The 24,379-nt window shown below is 50.7% G+C and overlaps 1 protein-coding gene across 3 annotated transcripts in view; it reads left to right on the top strand.

Annotated features, from left to right (window-relative positions):
- Positions 1-24,379, top strand: part of RNF220 (ring finger protein 220) — a gene marked incomplete at its 5' end in the record, with an annotated part of 155,928 nt that overhangs the window by 70,137 nt on the left and 61,412 nt on the right. For all 3 annotated transcript variants that reach the window (XM_079536010.1, XM_079536008.1, XM_079536007.1), the window contains one exon: positions 17,225-17,354. In XM_079536010.1, the coding sequence (XP_079392136.1) occupies positions 17,225-17,354 (130 nt within the window). The remainder of the gene's footprint in view (positions 1-17,224; positions 17,355-24,379) is intronic.

Here is a 24,379-nt window from a genome sequence, read left to right as displayed (position 1 = left end):
ACATCCCCAACATGCAGTGGCTGTTCCCACCCAACAGCCCTGCACATCCCTAGCTTCAGGGCTTTGCCTTTCACTTTTTCTTTTTGAAGGCAGGTACCAGGCCTGGCTGCCTTAGCGACAAAGGATTTATAGCCTACAGCTGTGTAGGTTTCCACTTAATTTTTATAAGCCCAGCATAAGAGCCAGCGGGGGGTAAAGCACACTTGGATTTTCTCTACTTAAAATATTACAATGTTAGCACTTTTGCTTGAGCCCTGAAAAAGGGGCAGTGGGGGGGCTAGATGCATGCGTGTGTTTGGGTTTTTTGGTGTTTTTTTTCTTTTTTTTTCTTCTTTTTTTTTTTTTTTTTTTTTTTTTTTTACGAGAGCCCTTTAATCTCAAGCCAATATGTCAAAATCAAATTAAGCCTTGGAAGGGGAACGAGCTCAGCGTGCCAAGCGCGCTCGCTTGGTTGTAAATGTGCAATTGTTTCTGGGAGCTGTTATGAAAGCACCGGAGCTGCTGCCCATTAAGGGACTGTGATGTCATGTCCTCCTGGGTAGCAGGGGATGGACCTGCTGCATCCCTGCTTAGGGACAGTGGCATCCATGTGGATGGGCTTTGTTGCAAGCCAAGCAATGACAGCACCATGAATGTCGCTGATCGTCACTCTAGCCCACATGGGATGATGATACAGAGCACAACAGGGATGCTGTGTGCCTGCTGCAGGCTGCTTTTCCCATCCCCTTTGTGGCAGTGCTACCAGGCTGTGCCCCATGGCTCTGGGCACAGGTGAGTGGCAGTAGGTGGAACCGGCATGCAGGAGTTGCTGGAGAGCAACGGCGCTATTCATTCTGTTCTGTGGTCTTTATGGGTCTCACTAAATCCTTTGTAACGTACTGTAAATAACATTTATAGCTGGAATGGGTGTTTTACAGGGGCAAAGCAAAGTCCAGCTGCAGAGATGCAAACAGATCTCTGTGTGCTGAGGGGAAGTGGCCACAGGGCTGTGATAAGCCCCCAGTTTTGGGGTAGGAGCATGGCTCTGGTCTCTTCCTTTCTCTTCCTGGCACCAATGCCTCTGTGTACAGTTATGGTTACAAGCAGACCCCTGCGTCTCCTCCCCATCAGTGCATTAGTCCATTTTCAAAAAGCAAATAAATGGCTTTCTACACATCATGCAGGGGTCAGCATTCAGGGCACAGGTTAGTGATACATGCAGGGAAGCTGAGGCAAAGAGCCTTGCTTCAGAGCAGGGTCCCAATGCTCCAGCAGAGCCAGGAGGAAATGCTGTGTCTGTTGTGGTTCTGGCCACAGCAGGCATGGACCTGTCCATGTGGATGGGAAAGCCCAGAGGTACCAGAGCATCCCCCGTGTCATAGAATCATGAAGATTAGAAAAGATCGCTAAGCTCACCCAGTCCAGCCCCAACTCATCCCCACCATGCCCACTGACCACGTCCCTCAGTGCCGCATCTCCACAGTTCTTGGATGCCTCCAGGGACCGTGACCCCACCATCTCCCCGGGGCAGCCTGTTCCATGTACTGCTACTGCATCCCACTAGTGCATCCCAGTATCAAATCCCAAGAACTGCATCCCAGTACCACATCGCAACACCGCGTCCTTCCCCTTATCCCTGCAGCCACCCATTGCAGGGCTATGCGTAACAGTGGTCCAGGCTGCCCAGCAATTCCCAGACGTGCTGTGCTTGCTGTTTTCCGGGAACCAAGAGGCCTGAGCAGAGATAAATAAGTGATACAGACATCTCCGCACTAAACACACATGACGCTCTCCCTCCGGCTCCCCCCCCCACCCACACAGTTCTATTAATCCTGACAAATTATGACGTACAGACGTGTAATGCAAACTGATTCATCATACATTCAAATCTGCTGTGCAGGAGCAGCGGGAGGGCAGAGGCAGACAAGTGTATTACACGGATAATGTATTTGACGTATTAATAAAACCAGCCGCATTGCTCAATCTGGAGAGAGGGGGGGATGCCGATACATCATGACAGATCACATATTGATGGAATCCAGATGTTGGGAATCATAGTCTTGGGGCCTTTCTTATATTGACTAAAGGTAAAAAATGCGGGCTGTCAGCACATTAAATCTCCGCTCGGCGTGCAGAGGCTGGGGCAGCGTTATTTATTCCTGGAGCACGAGGACGCTGCCGCCTGCATTCCATATCCCTGCCCTGGGGCACAAGGAGGCAGGAAGCAGCCTGAGCCCTCCTGGCCCCTGTTTTCTGGATGGTGTTGGCGTGATGGAGACCCACCGGTGCAGTTTCTGCGCAGTGTTAGCAGTGATGCTGCCGCTTCCCATGTTTTGCTCCCTTTGGACGGTGATGCTGCTCAGCTTCATCCCTCTTTTAATGCTCAGTCGGAGCCAATCATGAGTGGTTTGGGTGGATGCTGCTGGGGAATGCGAGCATTACACATCTACTTACACGTAAGGGTGTATCCCTGTGATATTTTTGGAATTTTTCAGAGAAAGATACTGTTACTCTTGCTTTCACGGGTAAAGGTCACCATGCCAGTAATATCTTCAACTTCTATTTTACCTCACAATATCCTTTTAAGATGAAATCATCTCATTTCAAGCCTGTTTGGATTGGATTCTTTAAAGGCCACTTGCATTCTTGAAGGCTGACTGACTCCAGCATGTATGCAGCCAAGTCCACTGGGTGCGCATCTACAACACCCACTGTTCATGCTGAGGGAGGCACAGCTCTGCAAGCCCTGGTGTGGTGCCCTCTCTAGCTCTATGACACCTTGCTGCAGTGGATAGGGAAGGATGTCTGACCATGATGAGAGATGAAATGATCCAAAATTCATAGAATCATGAAATCATTATGGTTGGGAAAAGCAACTAAGATCGTCAGGTCTGACGATATATCTGTCACTGCCATGAGTTCAGATATGTAGTAAGCCATGCAACTACTTGCATGGTATTTCCCCTGTATCAGAAAATTAATCAAAAAGCAGGAAGTGAGTAATTTAGGAAAATACAAAGCAGATGTTGATACATCGATGTCTGCCTGAGGGAAGAAAGCCTCAGCTTCCCCATGAGGAGACAGCAAAGATCTAAGGTGAGAAGTAGCTCTACTAAGAGAAAGGCTTGATCCTTCCACAGGAGTCATTCCAACAGCAAAGCTGTGGGACAAGACCCAGCAAGGTCGTTTTCGAGATGGAGAAAGGCAGCTTAGAAGAAATATAAATTGCAATGAGTGAGCAGGACGTGAAAGCAGGGAGGGCTTCTCAGATGGGGAGCGGGAGAGAATGATGGAAGGAACGTAAGAATGACAAAGCATGTCGTTCCAGTGGAGTGCAAGGCGATTTGCTTTAGCTCATTAAATACTGCAATAAAATATTAATAGTTATTGTCCCTCTATTTTTTGTAATTATCCTTGCAAAGAAGGATCTGCTGCGAGTCACTAATGTATTCCCAGCAGCGGGTTGCTTTTTAATACGGCGATGGCAGTCAGGGGTGAGGAGGGGGTGGAGTGGAAGCGTTTATGTGTGGCCAGCAAATAGTTGTATGATTGGGGTCATTAGAGAACGGTGCTGTCTGCAGCAGGAAGGGGCAGAGGGGCTGTGGGATGGGACGGGGGCCTGGGGACGCATCCGAGGGGTCTGGAGGCCATGCTGGGTGTGGTGCTGAGGACAGCTCCAGGTTCCCCCCATCGCATGGCCGCCTCAACCTCCAGTGCCATGCCATGCGGCGGCAGTCCGTCCCAGCCATCTGCCTGTCTGTCTGCCCAGGCTGGCGGTCTCCAACACCAACAGTGTTGGTGCCCCTGCATCCCACGCCCGTCAGCCGGCCCTGGGGAGGGAAGTGGTGCTGACAGGTATCTAAGCGAGGCAGAATTAAGGGAAATGATAATAAATGTAGATGGTCAGGCGGGGGAATGAAATGATCCATCTTTTGCATGTTAGCAGAGAGGTGTTGGCGGCCCCCCCGCCCCACTCCTGTTCAATCAGGGCCTGTCAGACCTCCAGCGTGCTGGCATTTTTGTGAAGAATCTCTCAGCTAAAAATTGTTGTCATTCCTATTTCCTTGTTATCAGTCGGCAGCACCTCGGCAGAGCCCTGAGATTAACGCGGAATCACCGGCCGAGCATCCATTCCCGAGGAGCCCTATCCATTACGCCGAGCTCGGCGGGTCCCTCCCGCCTCACCTCCCACATTCATCATCTTTAACGCTGACAGCCCGGCGCAGGCCTTTCAAATTTATCTCGCCGCGTCCCGGGCAGGGTCTATCCGTCAAACTGCACGAGAGGGAGTGAGCCGAGCACAGGCTCTTTTCCCCGGTTTGTCGGGGAGGAAGAGGGGGGGACCAACCTGCCCGTGTGAGGGACTCGGTAAAAGATTGGTCCGAGATACACAATTAATCATGGCTCGCATCAATTTGCTTGATTTACTCCCCGGAGGGAGAAGGGGCGTAAACACGGCGTGTGCAGAGGCAGTGTGGAAACATAATGTGTCTGTCTATAGGAAAAACATTAACACATCATCCCCGTTGTGGGTGATTGATGGGGGAACGGGAGAGGGACAGCCTGGAGCTGGCAGGGTGACAGAAAGCTGGGAGCTCATCGGGGGGACGGGGGAACCATGGGACCGTGCCCAGTGCCTGGCTCACCGTGGGCCACAGCTCCAGGTGAGGATGGGCAGAGCATCTCATCCTCATGGTAATGCAGAATCCAAAGCAAAACTGCTGTTGCACACCGAAATCTCCATGCACACTTGATACTCTCAATGGTGTCCCAACATTGCTTGGCTCCTTGGGATTGGGGCTTCATGAGGAACTTTTCCTCCTCACCTGAAAGCCAGAGAATCACAGAATCATAGACTCGCAGAATCACCGAAAGGACAGAACCACAGAATGAATAGAATCATAGAATCATAGAATGGTTTCAGTTGGAAGTGACCAAGGTCATCTGGACCAACCACAGTGAGCAGGGACACATAGCACTGTGTCTTGGGGAGATCCATCCACGCGCAGCTCATCCACAGTTCCCATTGGTAGCCATGGAAGTCCCTTAAGGCTCAGCCCCAAGCACCACACTGTGCCCTCTTGGATGGCTCAAGCAGAGAGAAGAGGTTGAGTTTTATAGTGAAAGTTACAGCTGCATTTACAATCCAAAAAGATCCTTGTGAGCAGCTGCAGGGCAGAGAAGGAAATGCGGAGAGGGGGGGATGATTTCATGTGTCCTTCCCTCATGCCTTGCAACTAAGGATCTTTCTCCTTCCCTGCATGAAGAGTGCTGGGTCCTTACACTAAAGCCCACTTCAGCTCTTGGGTTAAACATGGTCAGAACATGGGAGCAGGACCCTGGGGTCTCAGCCCCATATCCTCCATGGGGAAGGCTCTGTTGGCATAAGAGACACCCATGCGGATGCCATCTGCAGTGCATGGGGTGGTGTGTCCAATGAGGTTTTGTTGTTTCATCTCATCTTGTGGAAATTACCCATAATTTTGTGGTGGCTGTTTAATATATATATGTATGTATGTATGTATATGCTGGGTTTTACAGCCCATTTTTATCACCTTTTTATTATCTCGGGTCAAAAGCTTTACTGGGTTGCATTCAGGGAATTATGCAAACTAAGAGAAAATACCATAGCAAAACTATAGATTTTCTCATTAAACTCTGCTTGGACATGTAGTTATTGTAGTAAAACTCTAGTAACTATTACAGGCCCTAATATAAAATTATAGTTTGACACCTCAGTGCGATTGGCCTTGCACTGCAGTTAATTTAACCCCTTCCATCCCACGCTAGAGTCTTTTGCTGTCAGTAGGCAAGACAGTTTGGGGACAAGAAGAGACAAAGGGCTGCCAACCAGCACCGCAGCCCTGGGAGGTTTTAATACCAGCTCTATGAAATCCATGGCTTTTTCTTCCTCATAGCTCCCTCCAGCTCAGGTGTGGGCAGGATCCCACAGCCCCAGGTGGACAAAGCCAAGCAGGAGCATGCCATGGGGTCTTGGTGCCCAGTGGAGCAGCCTGCCTGCTTTGCCCATAAATTGCTCTATTCCTACCGACTGTTATTCTCCCAGTCCTGCTCTGTGAGCAATGGATTTAAGAAGCGGTAAGCATATTCAGCAACTTAATTATCTCCGACCAGATTTTATTCTCAATTACACTCAAGTAAATCTTGAACGATTTCATTCAAGTGGAGGGCGTTCATCCGCCCTTGTAAGAAATAAAACTGGGGGAAGCATCACCCGTGCACGTCAGCAAATCTCTGCTGCTCGCTCTGCAGCAACAGTGGGAGCTTTTTGGCACAACGAAGGGAGCGCATCATCGCGCTTCCTGCCAGCGCTGGGGTGAGCACAGCAAAGCCTCGTTGGTAATAACCTGGGGTAGTGTGACACTCCTGCAACTTCATTCGAGGGAAACACTTAATCATATTTATTATGTAAACACAGCTTGCCATGCCCCCATTAAATTATTAATAGTACCATTAACATATTTACATATAAATCTTATAGCAATTGATGGAAACAGCTTGAAGAACCTCGCACTAGCTCTCCTTTTATAATGGATTCTCTCCTGCAAATACCCATTTATTAAAGAGACAAAATATTAATTTTTTGTTCAGTGTTCATGTCAGAAATGTCACCTTATCCTTTTTGCAAATTGCCATTTACGCAAACCCTACTGACTTTGTATTTTCCCGTCTTAAAGAATGGCCTGTTTAAACAGGAGCAATTAAAAGGGATCAGGGTACAGATATTTCAGTCATCTCAGGATTTTTTGGTTAGCGATCAAGCTGATGGGTTCTGCTACTCATTCTTCTGCAAACTCTTTGTCTTTCCCAAGCAGCCTGGCCCACATGAGCGCTCCCCATTAGGCTGCACTCTGTAATTCCTTAATGCCTTCCAGGTAGCGGTATTCCAGGGTGGTTCGCTCTCAGCACTGCCAATTTTCACAAGTTTATCACAAGGCTCTCAGGGTTTTTTCTCCTAAAGTTTCAGCCTCTGCAGTCAAGCAGTGATATAAGAATCTTGGCTTTTGTTTAAATAAATAGGAACGGCATGCTTCACGCCTGCAGGCAGGGCAGAGAGCTGATGTGTGCTGTGAGCAGAGCCCTCAAAGTGCAGAAACCAGAAGGCAGCGAAGGAGACGATCAGAAAGTTGAGGAGCCACAAGATAATTGAGGTTGAAAGGGACCTCAGGAGGTCATTTTGGCATCGAACCTCCCTTCCTTCCCAAGAATTTCACCATCAGCCCTTCTTATGGTAATACTGAAGCCAAGGAAGGAGGAAAGATGCAAAAAATAGAGCTTTTTCCTTCCTCGTTAAATGAGTGTTCCCCTAACCCACTGCAACCAGCCCTCGTGTGTGCTGTTACAATTGTCTCTACAAACTCCCTCTGATTTTTCAAGCAATTTCTCATGAAACAGGCACTTTCAGAAAAATCATAAGAAAGCAATCATTTCAAATTGGTCATTTGGGACTCAAATTACTAATCTAATACATTTTTTATTGAGGGTTCCTGAAAGGTTCCATAAAACACCATCGGCAGAGCTGCCCAAACTTGCCAGCCTCTGAGTTTGACAAATCGAACCCAACAATCCACTTTGCAGCTCAGCTTTAGGGCCCACGGAGCCACCGCCGCGTTTATATTTCTACATCAATAGTGCCTATTTGGTCAGAGTTTTAAATTCCCTGGGGTGGCGTATTTTGACTTTATTTATTTATTTATTTATTTTGCTTGGGCTTAGGCCGGGTTTTTATTTGGGGAGGACGGGAGAGGAGGCTCAGGGGTGTTCTGGAGGAGACACCACCACTGCTCTCCACCCCTGGCCCTTCCCTGGGCTGCTCTCACCTCTCGGTGTCCCTGCATGGTGTTGTCTTTGTCCCCAGGACACGTCTGGCTGGCTGTTTGCTTTAGTCAGGGGCCGGCAGCATGCCAACACGTCTCCGGGCTTGGATGCGGTGAGGCGCGGTGGTGCCAAAGTCTGGGCTGGCCGGCACACCGTCCACGTACCCAAATAAGATGGGATCACAGCCTGAGGTGTTGGGGCCATCAAAAACATCCACTGCTGAGCAGTGAATGAGGGTCGGGGAGCGGGAAGAGCAGTGGAATGCTTGAGGCAGCATGGGGAAATGGGATGGCTACAGTGACCACCATGAAACCAATGGGGGTAGGTCCCCACCCGTGGCCAAGGGACATTTTCCCATGTCAGCCCCATCCCCTGCACGTGGGAAATGCCATTTCCCAGCCTCACACTGTGCACCACTCCCCAGGGAGGGGACACTCTCAGTGTGAATGTCACCTCATGCAGAAGGGTCGGCACAAGGCTCACACGCCACTTCAATCCCACTTAAGCACTGAACACTGGGGTGAAATTAACTCCCTCTGCAGGATAAGCTGAGCTGAAATCCACATTGGGCCACTTCTATTAGCAACTAAAAAAAATATTTTCCGTCCTCAGAGTTAAATGAGCCAATAGTTCAATCACAGAGCAAAAAGGAGCAATAGAGATGGGAATGCTAGGTGCCTTAGTCGGGCATTGACAGTCTATGCAAGAAATTGATAACTGGGCTCGCCTGTTTTCCGTGTTTAGCAGCAACGTTATTCAACAACCTATTTGCAAATGCCATCTTCCAAAGTCCTTTTTTCCCCTCGTTAAAGTTGCAGCGATAATAGGGTGATTACAGTGCAATAAGCTAAGCGCGATCCATTAGTAGCATCATGGCTGTTTTTAGATCTTAAAAAAAAACAACACCAAAGCTGTTTAAGTTTTCTTATTATGCACATTAAAGGCAGCGGTTCAGTCTGATCAAAGACAACACCACCCCTGTGCTCCCCCCGGCCTCCAGCCCCGCATCTTGTTCCCCCTCTATTCATTAGTGGCCACAGCTGTGCAGGCGGCCAATTACTTGGGAATAATAAGTACATTTTGCAGTAAATTAAATATTAATTAGTCCTTGGCAAGTTGTTCTTTGTTGTTGTTGTTTTCTTTTTTTCTCCTTATTTCCTTCCCTCCACCTGAAAATAGTAGAAGGGATGTGACAGTACCACTGCCTGCGTTGGCACGTGGGTGACAGTGGGGAAGAGCTGTGGTGTGATGGAACCTTGATCCTATGGACAAGAGCTCAGAGGACAGACTGACTTGTTCATTGGAAGGGGACAGAATTCTGGGAATCTCAAGGAGCCCAGAGCCAGATGGGTGGTTTTGGTGTCCACTTGTCATCATAAGTCAAGGTTTAAAGACCTGAGAGCTGCAGAGGTTGGGCAGAGCTTGGCACAGAAAGGAGAGGAGAAGATGCTCTGGTTTCCCACTGACCCCTGCCTCTTTGGTCCACTTGCCCAGCTCTGGTATTCCCACTTCACTCACAGCTCCGTGGGCTGTCTTGTGATGCACTGTGCACTATTTCAACCCTTGATGCTCTCAAGTGCCATTAAGTGTTGTTTTTTTTAAAATGCAGTTTGACAATATGCAGGTTAGGTTTGTGTTTTATTTACAGCTTTTACTTGGGGACCAATAAAACCACAGCTGGCTAATGTGAGATCTAAAAACTTGCATCTCACTCTTTGCCTGGGATAGCTTTTGTATGGTAAACTATTTATTTGTGTTTCATCTTGTACAAACTCCCCTTTCCACGCTGAGAAGCTGAGAGCTCCAGGGGCTCTTTGAAGACTATTTGCTATAGGATAGCAACTGGAATTCTCTTTAAACATATGCGCCGGCTTTGTCCTACACCCGGCCTCTCAGTGTCAGCACGCGGCTTGGTGCACATTTCCTGTGCAAAGACAACATTTGCACGCTCCCCTGGCAATTGCGCTCACAGATCCCTCTTGTTCAAGCGTATCCCATCATTTATTCCTGCAAGCAAGCGTGAGCAGCGGCCGCTCCACGTGCCAAATTAGAGGCAGCATCAAAGCCTCTTTAGAGCTGTGGATTAGGGATGATGTGCTCAGGTACGGCGAGTGCAATGTGTGGCATTAGAACAGTGTTTTCCTGATCTCTGAGCCCTGAGGTTCTTAGCAAACAGTTAAAACACAACAAACTCTTCCTGGAAAGGGTTATTCGGCAGAAGGGTGAGATGAATGCATGCGAAACCCCAATGCATTTCAATGTCATACCATTAGACATCTCCACCTATGAGCATCCCCTGGATGCCGACCCCAGTGCCAAGGGTGAGGTGGCATCGGGTGGGTGACACAAATCACACTAAAACGCCAGCAAGCCACCTCGCAAGCATCTGCAACCCTAGGGTCATGCTCTTGCCATAAAAAGGAAGATGAACCCCAATGAGATGGAAGCGATGTTCCCAAGGATGCCTCTGGGAGGGAAAGATCAAGAAGCGCTGCTGATAATGGCCTCAGCTGCTCAAACAGTCAAAATAATGATGTGGTGGGAGGGTGCTGGGGATATGGATGGGAGTCATGCGGTGGGTGCCATCCCCTTGTAGCCAGGACATGCGGCTCTTCTCCAAATCCCAGTGGCAGTGTTTTTGTATGGGTGGGACAAGTTCTAGGATGACAGAGGGAAAACATTTCCTTTCTCTCTGGAGCTTTTTTCCTGCTCTCTCCATTTGCATCCTCCCTCCTCCAGTGCCTCTCTCTACTCACCAGGCTCTTGCTCAAGGTGAATGGAGGGCTTAGGGCAGCAGTGCCGGTGGGGAGGGCTGAGCCAGGAGGGGGCTGCACAACAAGGTGGCCTGATCTAGTGATTAAACAAAGGGATTCAGCCAACATGTGTAAAATTAAGTGATCAAGAGTTGATTACAGAGTGCATTGATTGTGTACTGATGGATTAAACAGAGTCGTGCTTGGGATGCGATTTTCCGAGCTGGGCACGGAGAGTGCAGGCAATTGACATGTTGGCCAGAAGGACCCGCTTCTCCCAAGCCCTGGCTTTTATACATTCTCCGGATAAATCTGCAGAGAGGCCCGTGGAATTATAATCGATTATCCATTTCTCAAAGTCACTTAAGGGCCCTGAGCTACAAGCTAAAGTGCCGGTGCTGCGAAGAGGCATTGGGTATGCGCCGGCATGTGCAGGTGCTGGCGCGAGGGGAAAATGTGGCAATGACCCTGCGTGCTGCAAGCTGATGAATCTATTTTCTTGTAGGAAATAGTTTTGACAGTTCAATATCTGTGTTTTCGATGTGTGCCCCACACACCCCCGAGGGAGGAGAGGAGCTGCAAGCTGGGGGGAGGGAGTGGGTGGGAGGCAGGGAAAATCACTGCCCCATCGTTGTCTCTTCAAATTGCGGGCATATTGGCGCATTCCCAACCAACTGGCTGCCCTCCAAGCCAAGGGCATGGGAGCTGCATGTGCTGCGGGTATAACTGAGCTAGGTGCCACATGTCACCAAGAGGATGGGGCTGTCCCAGGGCTCCTCTGTCACTGCCAACAGTGAGGGTCCCATTTGCAGATTGCTGCTGTCCCCAGGGGTGCTCCCAGCTCCTTCAACGAGGACACAGAGGTGCTCCTGCTCATGGCTGTGCTCTGATTTTGGTACATCAGAAGCAATCAGGGCATGGAGCAGACCCTAAACACTGCCTTGGATAGCACTTCTCAGATCATCTGTGGGCTCCCAGCCGTACACTGGGATGTCCCTGCAAAACTCCCACCTTTTCCGTTTCCCACCATCACTTTTCGTCAGCAGAAGATAGCTCTTTGCTCCAGGTCTTTCCATCCTGAGAACCACTGTGAAGCACGGATTATTGAAGCACACTTTAGCAATGCAGTGGAACACCTCTTCCTCTTCATCTCATCCCACCAAACCAGCAGCCACCCCAGCTCAGTGAGGGACAACAAGTGCCCCTTGTACCAAATGGCCAGCAGGATGTCACCAGCCTGCCACCAGGGATGGCATCACCCGTCAGGATTTCCGGTGTGCAGAAGGGACCAACTCTCTGCTACTGCTCCCTGTTGCCCTCATTCCATCCATCTCCAGAGTAACGGGGCTGGTCCCCAGCCCTCCTCTTCCTCTCACCCTCCTGAGTCCCTGTCACAATCTCCCTTCCCAGCTCGAGGTGGCCTGCGCTCCTCTCATCGAGGATTCATTGTCTTGTCAGCCTCTAGTTAGCCAGCATGCGTGTGAATCATAAATTACCCCGCCCGGGCCTCTGCTATGCTTCAGCACAGACAAAAAAATTGCACTCCATCACCGTGTCTCCCGGCTTTTAGTGGTATTGATCAATGCTGCTCCCTTCCCGCCCCCCCCCCGCTTTTCATTTTAACCGAGCCGGTTAAGTGCAGTATCTTATTTTGTGCTGGGACAAATGAAAAGAATATTAGCAAGGGCTGAAATATATCTCTTTTTTATCTCTCTGCTACTTTTTTATTGAATCTTTCTGAGTAGGTGGCTTTCCGCAGGATGACAGCCTCATGACAGGCTCCTCATTAGAGCTGAGACAGTAATTGTGATGCATTTCCCTGCGCGGCCTTTTCACTTCTCCCCCCCCTCCTTCCTTTCCTCCTCTCTCCTTTTCCCCTGATTTGTAAAGTGATTGGATGTACAGACTCACTCAGTTTCTTAAATTATTGCCCGGCTCCATCCATCTTTCTCCATCCCGCGGTGGGCAGCCACGTTCCCAGCAGACGAGCATCCAGGGGGGAGATGGCTTTTGGGGTGGAATCCTGGGATTCTGGGGATGTCCCCAGGAGCCCCCCAGAAGCACGGTGCCCATGAGGACAGGACTGTGCCTCCCTTCCAAGGGCCATCCCTGCGGTGTCACATGGAACAGCTCCCACCAGGTGTCTGGCAGCAGCGCTGTGCAGCGTTGCAGTGTCCAGCTCACAGCTGCAAGAGCCTCTCTTTTCTTCAGAAGGAAATCAATATTTCAGTAAGTTTTCAGCCTTGGATCCTGCCTTAGATTTTTGCTTAGCCTCGGGAGAAGCAGGTGTATTTGTTAAGCTGCTTGGCTGCCCAGCCCCTTACCAGGGACCCTTCATGGGCTGTTTGGCTCTGTGCTGCACCCCATTTGCTCATGGGGTCTCTCTGTCCATCTGTGTTCTCCTATCCTCCGCACAAACCCCTGTCCTTCTCTCTGGAGTTCATGGCAGGAATGGTCCCATGCCATGTGCTGTCCAAAAAACCCAGGTACCTGGTATGGCTCAGAGAGGTGACTCCTGTGTGGCAAGAAGATGCGCAGTTCTCCCCATGCTCCCTCCCTATATGACCAAGTCATTTTTCCTCCCAAAGCCACTCTGTTGCTGTCACCGGTGCTCTTTGCTGACCCAATCCACCCCCACCTTCATCACTACTGCTGTCATCTTCCCCTTCACCGCCACTTGCTGTCAGGCCATCGGATGCCATGCAGGCTCGCCGGAGAAGAGCAGGCTTTTGGCTATTTCCAAGCTAATATGGGGCTTTCTTTGAATTATTGTTTTTTGAGCTGGAAGGAAAGGAAGCTTGTCACACGAGATATCTGCTATCAGTACACAAATAACAGCCGGCCCATCATGGAATGGAAAATAATCGCCATGGACGCTGAGCAGAGAGGGAGCCAGGAGGGATTATTATAGCAGTGGGGCTGTCAAGAAGCCTGTGTCAGCACTTCCATTACCACCCACCTGGCTCCTACATGGCCCCAGAGCAGTGTGCGGGGCCCCAGCGCGGGGTCATTGCTATTCAGGAGGGTTTCAGATCAACCAGCTGTGATGGGTGTTAAATGATGGAGTGGTTAAGAGGGAGAGAGAAAATGGGAGGATGAAATGGAGAGAGGCGTCTCCAAGGAAGGAGAGCTGTGGACTCAGACAAGTGGAAAACAGTCTGAGATATTGGGAAATGAAGAGTTGGGAGGACAGGTCTGGTGCTCCTGGGGGCAAGGCAGGGAACGGGAAAGTTTTGGATGCCCATGAGGAAGGACAGGGCAGTGAGAAGATGTTCTGGGACGTAGGCAGGTGGCCTAGGGAAGGGCCTTAGTGGAAGACAAAGCATATCCTCAACAGCAAGTGCGTCCCCATGAGCGTCTCCTGATCTAGGGTCTGTTTGTCCTCTGCCAAGGCTGGGAGCCATTCGCACACAGATGCCCTCTGACGGAACCCATGCAGAAATTCCTCCATGCAGGGGTGCGTCTGCACGTCAGGCATTCGGCTTTAGGAGCCGGAAATATTTGGTTTCAACACTTGGATTTCAACATTTCCACGGAGCCCAGGAGACTGTGCAAGCAGCAGGAGCTGCAGATCTGCCTTTTCATCTCTCTGGCACTGGCAAGCAGGGGCTTGGAGGGGGGAGTGCAGCAGAGCCGGGGAGGGTAAACATGTGGAACCAGAGAGCGGTGGGGAGAGAGAGAGGCAGGAAAACAAAAACACAGCTGCCAAAAAGAGAAGCCTGAAAAGAGCCATTCAGGGTCTCCCAGGAGAAGTCTTGGCACAGGGCAGGGCAGGGAGCAATTGCTGCTGGAGCAGGCAGCTTGGGGCCTGAATCTTTCATTTCAGATGCCCTCTGGTCCAGCTGCATGCACAACACAGTGTCCTTGGCTGTTCCTGAATATCAGGATGCCCAGCACCAGAGAGTGATGCACGGAGTGTTCACATCTCCCTCTGTCTCTGCACTGACAACTGAAACCTGAATACTCCAGATTGCCATTCCACCACCCAGCACCACCAGCATGGAGCAGGGTGCCATGGGATGGGCAGCATGAGCGAGTGTGGGGCCATGGGGCAGAGCTGAGATGGGTTGTGTAGGTGTCCTGCTGGCATGGAGCCATCCCCTCCCCTCTGCTGTCACTGTTACTTAGCCTAGCGCCTGCTAAAGTGCAGCTGTCAACCCTTGGGCCAGGAGCCAGGGCTCCTCTGTCTCCTGCTTTAAGCACAAATGTGGCAGGCTGTGTGTCAGGGTCTTGGCTGCATGGCCAGAGCCCAGATCTCCTGCCCCTCTTGAAGCCCTCCCTGTAGCCTGAGCTCCAGCCTACCACACTTGCTGGAGTCAAGGTACCTTGCCTTGCTATCACAACACCAAGCAGATGCAGGGTGACAGCTGACATGACACAGAGCCATTGCAATATCATTTGTGTAGGTGGTAGAGAAGGCCATTGATGCTTATTTCTCCTGCAGTGGAATGCAGTGAAGGTCCTTCCTATAGTCTGAGATCCCCCCGCCCCAGTTACCCCAGATGTTGAAATCTGAAATCATGTGCTTAGGAACACTTGCCCACCAAAGATCCCTAAACAGTAAGCAGTCCAGCAGCAGGTTCCCAAGTGGAATCCTGGCTGCACATTCCTATCCAAGGCGCCTCCTACCGCTGCCACTGTGCTCCAGGACTGTCCACCATCTCACAGCGATCACGCAAGAGAATACCACAGACACCTGCAGGTCAACCTCTAAGAGCATCCCCATCCCACCAGTGCAAACTGTGGGTGGTAGGGGAGGATGGGAGGGCCCTGTGGTGATGGCTGGGACAGGGAGTATGGATTCAGGGTAGGAGGACAGAGGGCAGCCACTTCCCTATCCATCTGCACACACCGCAGCGGGAATCCAGCAGGATTTCCCGTCCACTCAAAGGCTGCCTGTTTATTTTGGGAAGGAGGCTCAGACAGCTCCATTGTTTTGCTGTGAAGCTGGGGTTATAAATAGCAGGTGGTCGGGGACGCTCCTGGGCTATTTCAGCCCCTGCTACACAAAAGTGGAAAAGCTCCAGCAGGAAGGTGGAATTACTGAAATGCCGACCTTTCCCGCAAGGGTCAGCAGGAGCTGCTTGTTTGGATTTGGTGATTTCTGGGCACTGGGCATGCTGCACAGCAGCATGTTTCATCCTCCCTTCTCCAGCAGGCATTAGGGATGCAGAGCCAAGGGATGTGCCTTGGGAGCAACTCAAGTCCAACTTGGGCTTTTCCTCTTGGGCCTGCATGTGGGAGAGCTCCCAATGGACAGAGGTGCTGGAGAGGCAGGGGAAGGTCCATGTCACTAAGCTCTGTTCCGTGCCTCAGTTTCCCTCTTTAGGGAGGCCAAAGGAGAGGGCTCTGCCAGGCACGTGCACTATGTCCAGCTGGAAGGCAAGGATGAGCCAAGGTGACTCCAACTCATCTCACACTCTTCCTCTCGTTAAATGCCTGCACCAGGCACTTACAGAGAGCAGCAGGGCCCCAGTAAAGCTGCTCACACCAATGTTTTATACTTCAAGAAGGTCTATTCCTTTAATGGGGATTCATTTAACTGGGCTCTGCCATCGTTAGGAGCCATAAAATGGCACCTTTTGGCTTCTGATTGGAAGGCCACGCTGCACGTAGCCCCTCACATCCAGTGCTGGCTGCTTTATTGTGCATTACTGCCTCTCACTCGGATTTAACCAATTTGATCCATGTCTAATACATAAATAAATAATCCAGCAGGAGGGTCGGCGTTGGATGACAACAGGCAGCTATAAAGCATGTTCCTCTGCCACAGCTGAGCCAGGCTCCGCACGCCCTCTCATGAGCAGAGTTGCTAATACAGCTGGGAGAGGGGTGCAGGCACCCCTGAGCTTTCCCCTTTTATTGAAACTTCATTGTTTGCTTTCGAGTTTTATTTTATGTTAAATAAGCGCTCTATATGCCTTACAGAGGAGGTAATAAAGTTTCCAAGCTGAAGGAAATTGGCTATGGAGTGGGGAAACCTGGCAGGGCTGGAGACGAGGAGGGTGGTGGTTGGGGATGAAGAAGGGGACAGCCGTGCCTGCATCTGGGGGCGAACAGCTCTGCTCTTCGGGGTCCTGACCCCCAGCTTCAGGGACATCACAGAGAGTTTAAATACTTCTTCTAAATTAGTTAAGAACAGAGAGAAATGCTGTGGCATTTGGCTCTGAGCTGCGTTGTCTGCTCTGGAAACAGGGGAAGCCAAGGCTACAGAGGAGCAGCCTGGAAATGGGACTGCTCATAGAATCATAGAATCACAGAGTCATTAAGGTAGGAAAAGACTGCTAAGGTCACCTAACCCAACTGCTGACCATCACCACTATGACCACTAACCACGACTCTCAATGCTAGTTCCTTCCCCTGCTAAGTCACCGGGATGCCCTCATGCCCATCTGCAGGGCAGAGCTAGTAACTGCCTGAAAGAGCACAAGAACTGGGGAGAAATGGGGGCACTCCAGAAGAAAACTGGATTCCAGACCATGCCAGTCCCCTCTGTGTCTGCTGCTTAGGAGCAGAAGGGATGATAAAATCTGCCCTAAAGCTGTGCCCAAACCAAATGGAGCTCGGAGCAGGAAATGCTGCTTTTGGCCACTGCTCCAGGACTGAGGCTGCACAGGAGCTAAAGCTTTATCCCCTCTTTTCCTTCCCCACAGGCAAAAAGAAAGCGACATTGTTTGACAGCCAGGCTCCCATCTGCCCCATCTGCCAGGTTCTCCTACGCCCTGGAGAGCTGCAGGAGCACATGGAGCAGGAGCTGGAGAAGCTCACCCAGCTGAACATCAGGTAAGCAGCCTGTGATCATAGAATCATAGAATGGCTTAGGTTGGAAGAGACTTTAAAGATCATCTTGTTCCAAACTCCCTGCCACGGGCAGGATTGCCAACCACTAGATCAGGCTGCCCAGAGCCCCATCCAGCCATAGCAGAGGAGAAAACGACATGCAAGCAAAGAAAAACAGCGAGAGCTGGTACTTGCAGCATGGCCCCATATTGGCTGCATGGGTGCTGTGACATCTGGGGTGCATCCTGCAATGGAGCAGGGTGGGAGCTGCCTTCTGCTCCTGACGCTTTCCCCTGCATGGCCAAGTCCTCCTTTTATTAAAAATAATAATAATAATAATAATTTCATTTTAACTGCTAGCAGTTATTTAGGAAATGGCTGCAGCCAAGGGTTGTCAGATCCCTGCCCCTGCCTTAATAAAACTCAGCAGCCTTGGAAAAGAGCGTGTTTATTTCAATTATTAATTAATTCCCCGGTCATTAAAAGGTGAGGAAAGGAATCATACCACCAGTGAAAAGCTGAGTTATGTCACCAGGTGGTAGGAGAGAAGGGAGGGCTCCTGTACCAATGTGTGTGTGCACACCAGGGCAGGGGACTTCCCATGGCTATGGGGAGTGTGGAGGAACCTGCCCCAGCTTGGCTGGACTCTGCCTTACAGCAAGCCAGAAATGCTCAGAAGGGGGAGAAGCAGAGAGGTCCGAGGGAGCACCCACGCGGCATCATGTTGGATCCTGGCACCACACAGGGAAAGAGGGGGCAGGGAAGAGCCCATTTATCCCCCGCGCCACCCGCTCCCCTCGCGAGCGTAATTTATGGCGTCATTTGGGCCGCATCCAACTTAATAAAGGGCCACTGCAAATTAGTGAACAGGTTTAAATGAACAGAAGCAATTAGCGCTCTGAGGAGCCCATCAAAGAAGTTGGGCCAATATCAGAGCAAAACTGAAAGTGCGAGCCAGGCGCGGAGGACGGCTGGCGCGAGGCGGTGATGGGAAGGTGGCGTTTAATGGGAAAGGAAAGGAAACCCTAAATCATAAAGCATGACAAGGGCCATTGTGGGCCAGCTGACAAATGAAAAAGAATGGCATTATTCGTTTAAATAACAGCAGCAGTTAGAGAGAAGACAGCTCTCCCCAGCTTGCCCTCGCTTCTCTCGCCCGCTCCGCTCGGCCATGCAGGCGGTGGCAAAGAATCAGAGGTCTTGATTAATTATTAAATAACGACTCTCTGCGCTTCGTGATAGATAAGGCTCAATCCAGGCTGCAGGCCGTGACTCAGCACAGGGATAGGCTGCCCACTGCAGCAATGGGCAGGATGAAGGTGGTGGGATGCTGGGCTCCATCCCTCAGGTGGCCCCTTCTCCTGCTGCCCCAGCTCTCGCCGGGAGCAAGAACACATCAACAAGAGGAGAGAGAAACTAATAATGATCTCAAATAACCCAATAAACATAAAAATAAAATGTAGGCCTATAAACGTGACGGGCACCGGCAGCCCTGGCCGCTCCCTGCCAATGCTGACTCGTTACCGAAATGGCTGAGCAGCTGTTACTTATCAGTCTGATGGGGAGAAGCGAACCAAGGGGCTGCTTTCCAAGGGCCCTTTTTTTCTAGATTTAAAGAGGATGTAGCCAATCGTGGTGCGTGCTGTTAAGTTTTAATAAACCTTAATGATTTGCAACCAAATCATCAATTTCCAGCACTAGGGGTTAGGAAGGCAGATTCCCTCCTACCTGCTGTGCCTGCAGCACTGGGGACTCACAGCTCCAGGGATGCTGCACAGAGTGGCATCCCCCAAGGCAGAATGGCCATTGGGTTGCATTGGGTGCAAGCAAGATGCAAGGCTGCCCTGGGGCCAGAGGGAAAGGGAAAAGGCTGGTAGCAAAGCAATTTGCGGGCTGCCTTGCGCTGTTGTCTCCATTTTGGGGGTTTCAGGGGCATTGCTGGAGCACATGCTGGAGCTCCAGCAATGGTGGAAGAGAAGGAAGGGAATTCCTCCAGGCTGGAGCTGCAGTAGGAGAGAAGTGTAGACCTACCCAAGCGCTGCCCATCCACCCACCTGAGGTGCTCCACACCAAGCTGCAGGAATGCTTTTGCTGTCCCTGGGGCACAGGGGCAGCCCTTGGCATGGGCAGCACCAGCACGGCGGGCACCACCCGGCTGAGCCCCACACGGCTCGGCCAGGCTCTCTGAATGCAAATTTCATTTCTGAGCCACTGGCGCTGTTTCAAGAGCGGCAGCCTCCGAGCCCTTCTCGGTGTTACATATGTAACAGCCTCATTGAACTTGACATGTCAAATTCAGGCCATTTGTGCAAAATCTCCCTTTAATAATACCGTTTCATTTCGCTCAAATGAGACTTGAATGCATGTAAAATGGAAAAGGATATTTAAGCGCTAACATTAGGCAGATGTCTTGCCAGAGGCCGATTGAATATATGAGATTTTGAAGTGCTTAACACGTTTTCGGTGCTCCCTCTTAGAATATGTCACCTGGCTTTCTTTTTTCTCCCCCTCCTTCCTTTTACCCCCCCTCCCCATTCTTTAAGTGAAGGGTATAAATTGAAAGAAAACAAAACTACAAGCCTCGGTTTTATGGGGTTTAACTCTTGCGGAGCGAGACTGTTGGTATTCTTCCTCCTAAGAGGAATTACCTCCTGGCTCACCTTGGTGGAGCGCGAGCATAGCACAGCAGAGAAGTGGTGATGGGAGGGATGCAGTGAGGGGAGGGATGCTCTGCTCACTGCATCCATGCAATGGGGAGAGCAGAGGTATTGGTCCCTAACTGAGCAGCTAAGTAACACCAAGCTAAAAAATAAGAAATAATGACAGCAACTCTCTGCACACATCACCCCAAATATGTGAATACTCGTGTGCATGAAGCCTGGATGCAGGTCTTCTTGATTCACATCCACCTGTTTTATTCCTCATGCGAGCACCTATAGGTGAAGAAGAGAGGCAGCTTTGGGGTTATGATTTGGGTTTGAGGTAGGAGGGCCACTGGGGATTCAAAAAGCCTAAGAAAGTCACATTACAAATATTACAGTTGCTGAGTCAACCGCTGGAAGATTGGGAAATGTGCCTTTGGGTGCATTCTTTTCCAATAGCCTGATGCGCTGTTCTTGAAAATGCAGCGCTCTTTTAAAAATGTATTTGGCAGGGGGATTTTTATTTCCCTGCATGGCAACTAGCAGGTTCCTCCTTGCATGGCCAGCAGCAAAGTTGTGCTTCAGATCTGTGATTTCCCCTACCCATTTCCACCACTCACTGCCCCTGGCAGCTCTCCTTGCACCTTTTCACCACACTGTATCCACAGGTGACATCCCTGTATGCACCTCAGGAGCTCCCGATTCCTCTGGTGAACTTTCTGGCATGTCCAGGAGTAATTTCTCTTCTGATTCTCTTGAAAGAGCCAAATGTGATCCCAGGCTATGGGACCTGGGAACAGGTCAACCCGCTTCCACACAAATCAGTGTCTCTGAGAGACGTCTCCAAGCACCAGGAGATGCAGCCTGGATTTCACTAAAGTTTGGTGGCCTTTTTGATTAAAGTCACCCTATGCCAATACCTGAGGGCATACGTGACCACATGCCAGCAGCTTTCAGTGTTCCTCCTGGGCAGGTGGGATGCACCCAAGCAGTTCTTACTGGCTCTTGACCCTACTCATGCACAGGGAACCTTGTGCTTATGTTCTGCTGCTCCGGATGCACTGAGCACCATGCCACGCAACAGGGCCTTCCCCAACTGGCACAGGGAGGGATGAGCAGCCATACTGCCAGGCCCAGCAGGATGAATAGAGAGCATAAAACCCGAATTAGCTCTGTTGCCATGTGTCACAGCACGGTCATGGCTCTCGCCCCACGTCTCTTCGATTTATGCTGCAGACTTTAACCTGACAGCCAGGGATCTTGTTCAGTGAGCACTCCAGATCCGCCAGTGTCTGAATGGGTAAGATGGTATGCACTCTGTGCTGAGAGGGACTTCTTTCCCAAAGCCCCATTGAACTGCATACTGCATCTCTTCCTTACATCTAGTGGCCACCTGGGAGCACCGGGCCAAGAGAAATGGCACCCAGGAAAAAGCATGCTAAGCCCACGGGCATTTCCCTCCCCCTCCTCAACTTCTGCTGCTCTTCCTGCTTTTCCCCTCTTCTTTTTCCACCTCCTCCTTCTCCTTTCCCTCCTGCTCCCCCTCTGCGTCTCCCTCCCTCTCTCCCCACCCCCCGGTATCAAGGCGACATCTCCAAGCCAAGTACTTTTAATTTCGCCCGTGGCCCTTGCTGACACGGTGGATATGCACAGCAAGTTAAATTCCCGCCTGATCAATAAAGCAGAAGCAGTGTGTCCGACTGGTCGATATTTTTTTATCTGTCTTCAGCCCAGTCCTGCTGATGACAGCCCCCTGCGCTTCAGCAAAGGCACTCAAGGGCATCGGGCTTTGGCAACACAGCTCTTTTTTTTTTTTTTTTTTTTTTTAATTTAAATGGAAAAAAAAAAAAAAAAAAAAAAGCAAAAACTAGATGCCTACCAAAAAAAAAAAAAAAAAAAAAGAAAAAAGTTCACAGAGTTTGGCCTTTCCTTAATAACGTTTTATGATTTATCTTAATTTTTAATTGAAAAAAATTTGCGAATTAATTGATTTCTGGGACTTGCCAATTAACATTGTAATTGGGTGCATGATAAATTTCGAGGGAGCGCCATTTTTCTCCTTCTCCCCCTTGTCACCCAGGAGGGGAATCGCCAGGGCAGCGCTTCCTCCCCATGCACCCCCCTTTTCCCCGTCACTGCCCTCCTCCCCCTGTGCTTCTGTATCTTAAAGAAGGAACAAGAAAGCTAATAAAGTCATGTTATTAGAGTCTCGCCAGAGGTGACCCCTGGAGGCATAAATCCACGCTTGGAGATGCTGGGGACAGGTGCTATTAAGTGCCTGGCCATACTCTGTGCAGTGGGATGGTGCCTCTGGGCTCCTTATCCCCCAGCAAATCACACTGCTGGGATGGGGTCAGTCCATACAGCATGGAAGGTTTGCCTCATCCCCATTCGGAGTGTCCCATGCTGCTTAGTAGAACTGCTCCGTATCAGAGCACAGTTCAGGGATCTGGTAGCCAAATTTGGGATGCAGGCATATCTGTAGGTGCCCGGGAGCAACAGCTGGGGAGTGACGCTCGGACAGGACGTGGGACCAGCTGTCATGCTCTGCCATGGTGAGGCATTTTGTCACCCACCAAATATCCTGCAAGCACCACCTAAAGCCCACATGCTTGGATGGAGTTTTGTCATCCTGTCTACCCACCCCGTGGCTGTCCTTCCTTCCCCACCTTGTGTGTACAGGGGGAAGGATGCCCACCCAGACCCATCTTTTCTGCACCAGAAAGGCTCAGAGCATCCTAGGTCCACACCTACCACTCTCACTGGTGGAGAACCATGGGAGAAAGGAGGGAATTTATGAAGAGAGAAGGCTGTTTATTAACTAGTGAACGTGTGCTGTTGATGTAGTGGATTTATCTTCTTTCTCCTCCCTCTGATTTGTGTCTCTGCCCCTTGCCAGAGCAGATTGATCACAGGCAGGAGGGGCAGGTGCCTGTCCTGGTCCTGCTTTGGGTTCCCCATCCTTAAGGATGCAGAGCAGCCCCATGACCTGGTGTGAATGCATTTCCATTCTTGTAGACCAGACATCTCCTCATCCAAGCAGCACTCATAAGGCACTCTGAGTGCTCCTGGCAGTGCTGCAGGCTGGCAGCACCCAAAGCCCATGCCCTAACCGTAATGGGTCTGTGGGACCCATGGGGAGGAGGAGGAGGCAGAGGGTTGCAGCACTCGACAGGGGGCCCAGCACTGGGGGCTATACACAGAAACCAGAGGTGAGAAATAAATCCTTGGCCGGTGATTTTCCCTTGAGCGATGCATGCCTTCTGCAGAACCTCTTCTGAACTGCCATGTGAGCTGGGAATAATTAAACACTCATTACAGCCATGGTAGCAAAGAGCCCCCCGGATCAATCTCACACATGACCTTTCCCTCCAACTTCTCTCTTTCCAGCCACCTCCTTTTCAAATATTGAAATGTTTCTCCATCCACCCCTCACTCTGCATCACCCCTTTATTACCCAGAACCTGCTGAACCCCACGAGCAGGGACAGGGCAGGCAGAGGGTACCATGTGCTGGGGTCCCCTGCTCGTGGCGGTTTGTGTTCCTGTTGCATTCCTGCTGCAGTGTCACCTCCCAGCTGGGCATTGGGGCTCGCAAATATCGACTGGGAGAGCACTCCGGGGGCTTTGGCTGTTTTTTCCATCGCTCAGCCCCTTTCGCCATCGGATGCAGAGGATGTTTAAATCAGTATTTGGAGCAGGTTAAACACCCCGGTGCCTTCCCCCTGACAGCACAGATCACGTGTGGCAGCTCCGGGGAGCTGTCACCCATGGCTGGGTGAGGGTTTGGCCTCATGTAGTTTAAAAAAATATATAATCAAACCCTCATTTCCTTATTTAGGCTTCAAGTGACACTTCCACTTATTTAAACTGTCGTCCACAAAAATCCAATTCCCTCTCTGCCCGGCTGCTGCTGATTCCCTGCCGGCATCTGCTCTGCACAGCTCTGCTGCTGCTACTCCATCCCGAGGCTGGGAGCCCGAGCTGCTGGAAATAAATTGTGTCCACTGGATTGTTTGTACAGAAATACATCAGCTGGCCGCAGCGTGCTCCTGGCTTTGTGGGATGTCACATGGGAGCTGGCCACGCTCCAGCTGGGGCTGTCACATCCAGGGGGCTGGTGAGGGTGTTTTGGGGATGAGATGCAGGGATGGGAAATAGCAGGTGCGTGCTGGCCTCTATGCAGCGTTGTGAGGCATGAGCACAAGCATCCCTGCAAAGCCACCAAGCATCTGCATGCATGGCATCACAGAATTATAGAATCACCAAGGTTGGAAAAGGCCTCTGAGATTATCCCGTCCAACCCCAGCCCACCATGCCCACTGACCACGACCCTCAGTGCCACATCCCCACGTCCCTTGAACACCTCCAGGGACGGTGACCCCAC

The sequence above is a fragment of the Tetrao urogallus genome, assembly GCF_951394365.1.
Source record: "Tetrao urogallus genome assembly, chromosome: 5".
NCBI lineage: Eukaryota > Metazoa > Chordata > Aves > Galliformes > Phasianidae > Tetrao > Tetrao urogallus.
The sequence above is the reverse complement of the archived record's forward strand: the minus strand, read 5'-3'. Positions and strand labels throughout refer to the sequence as shown.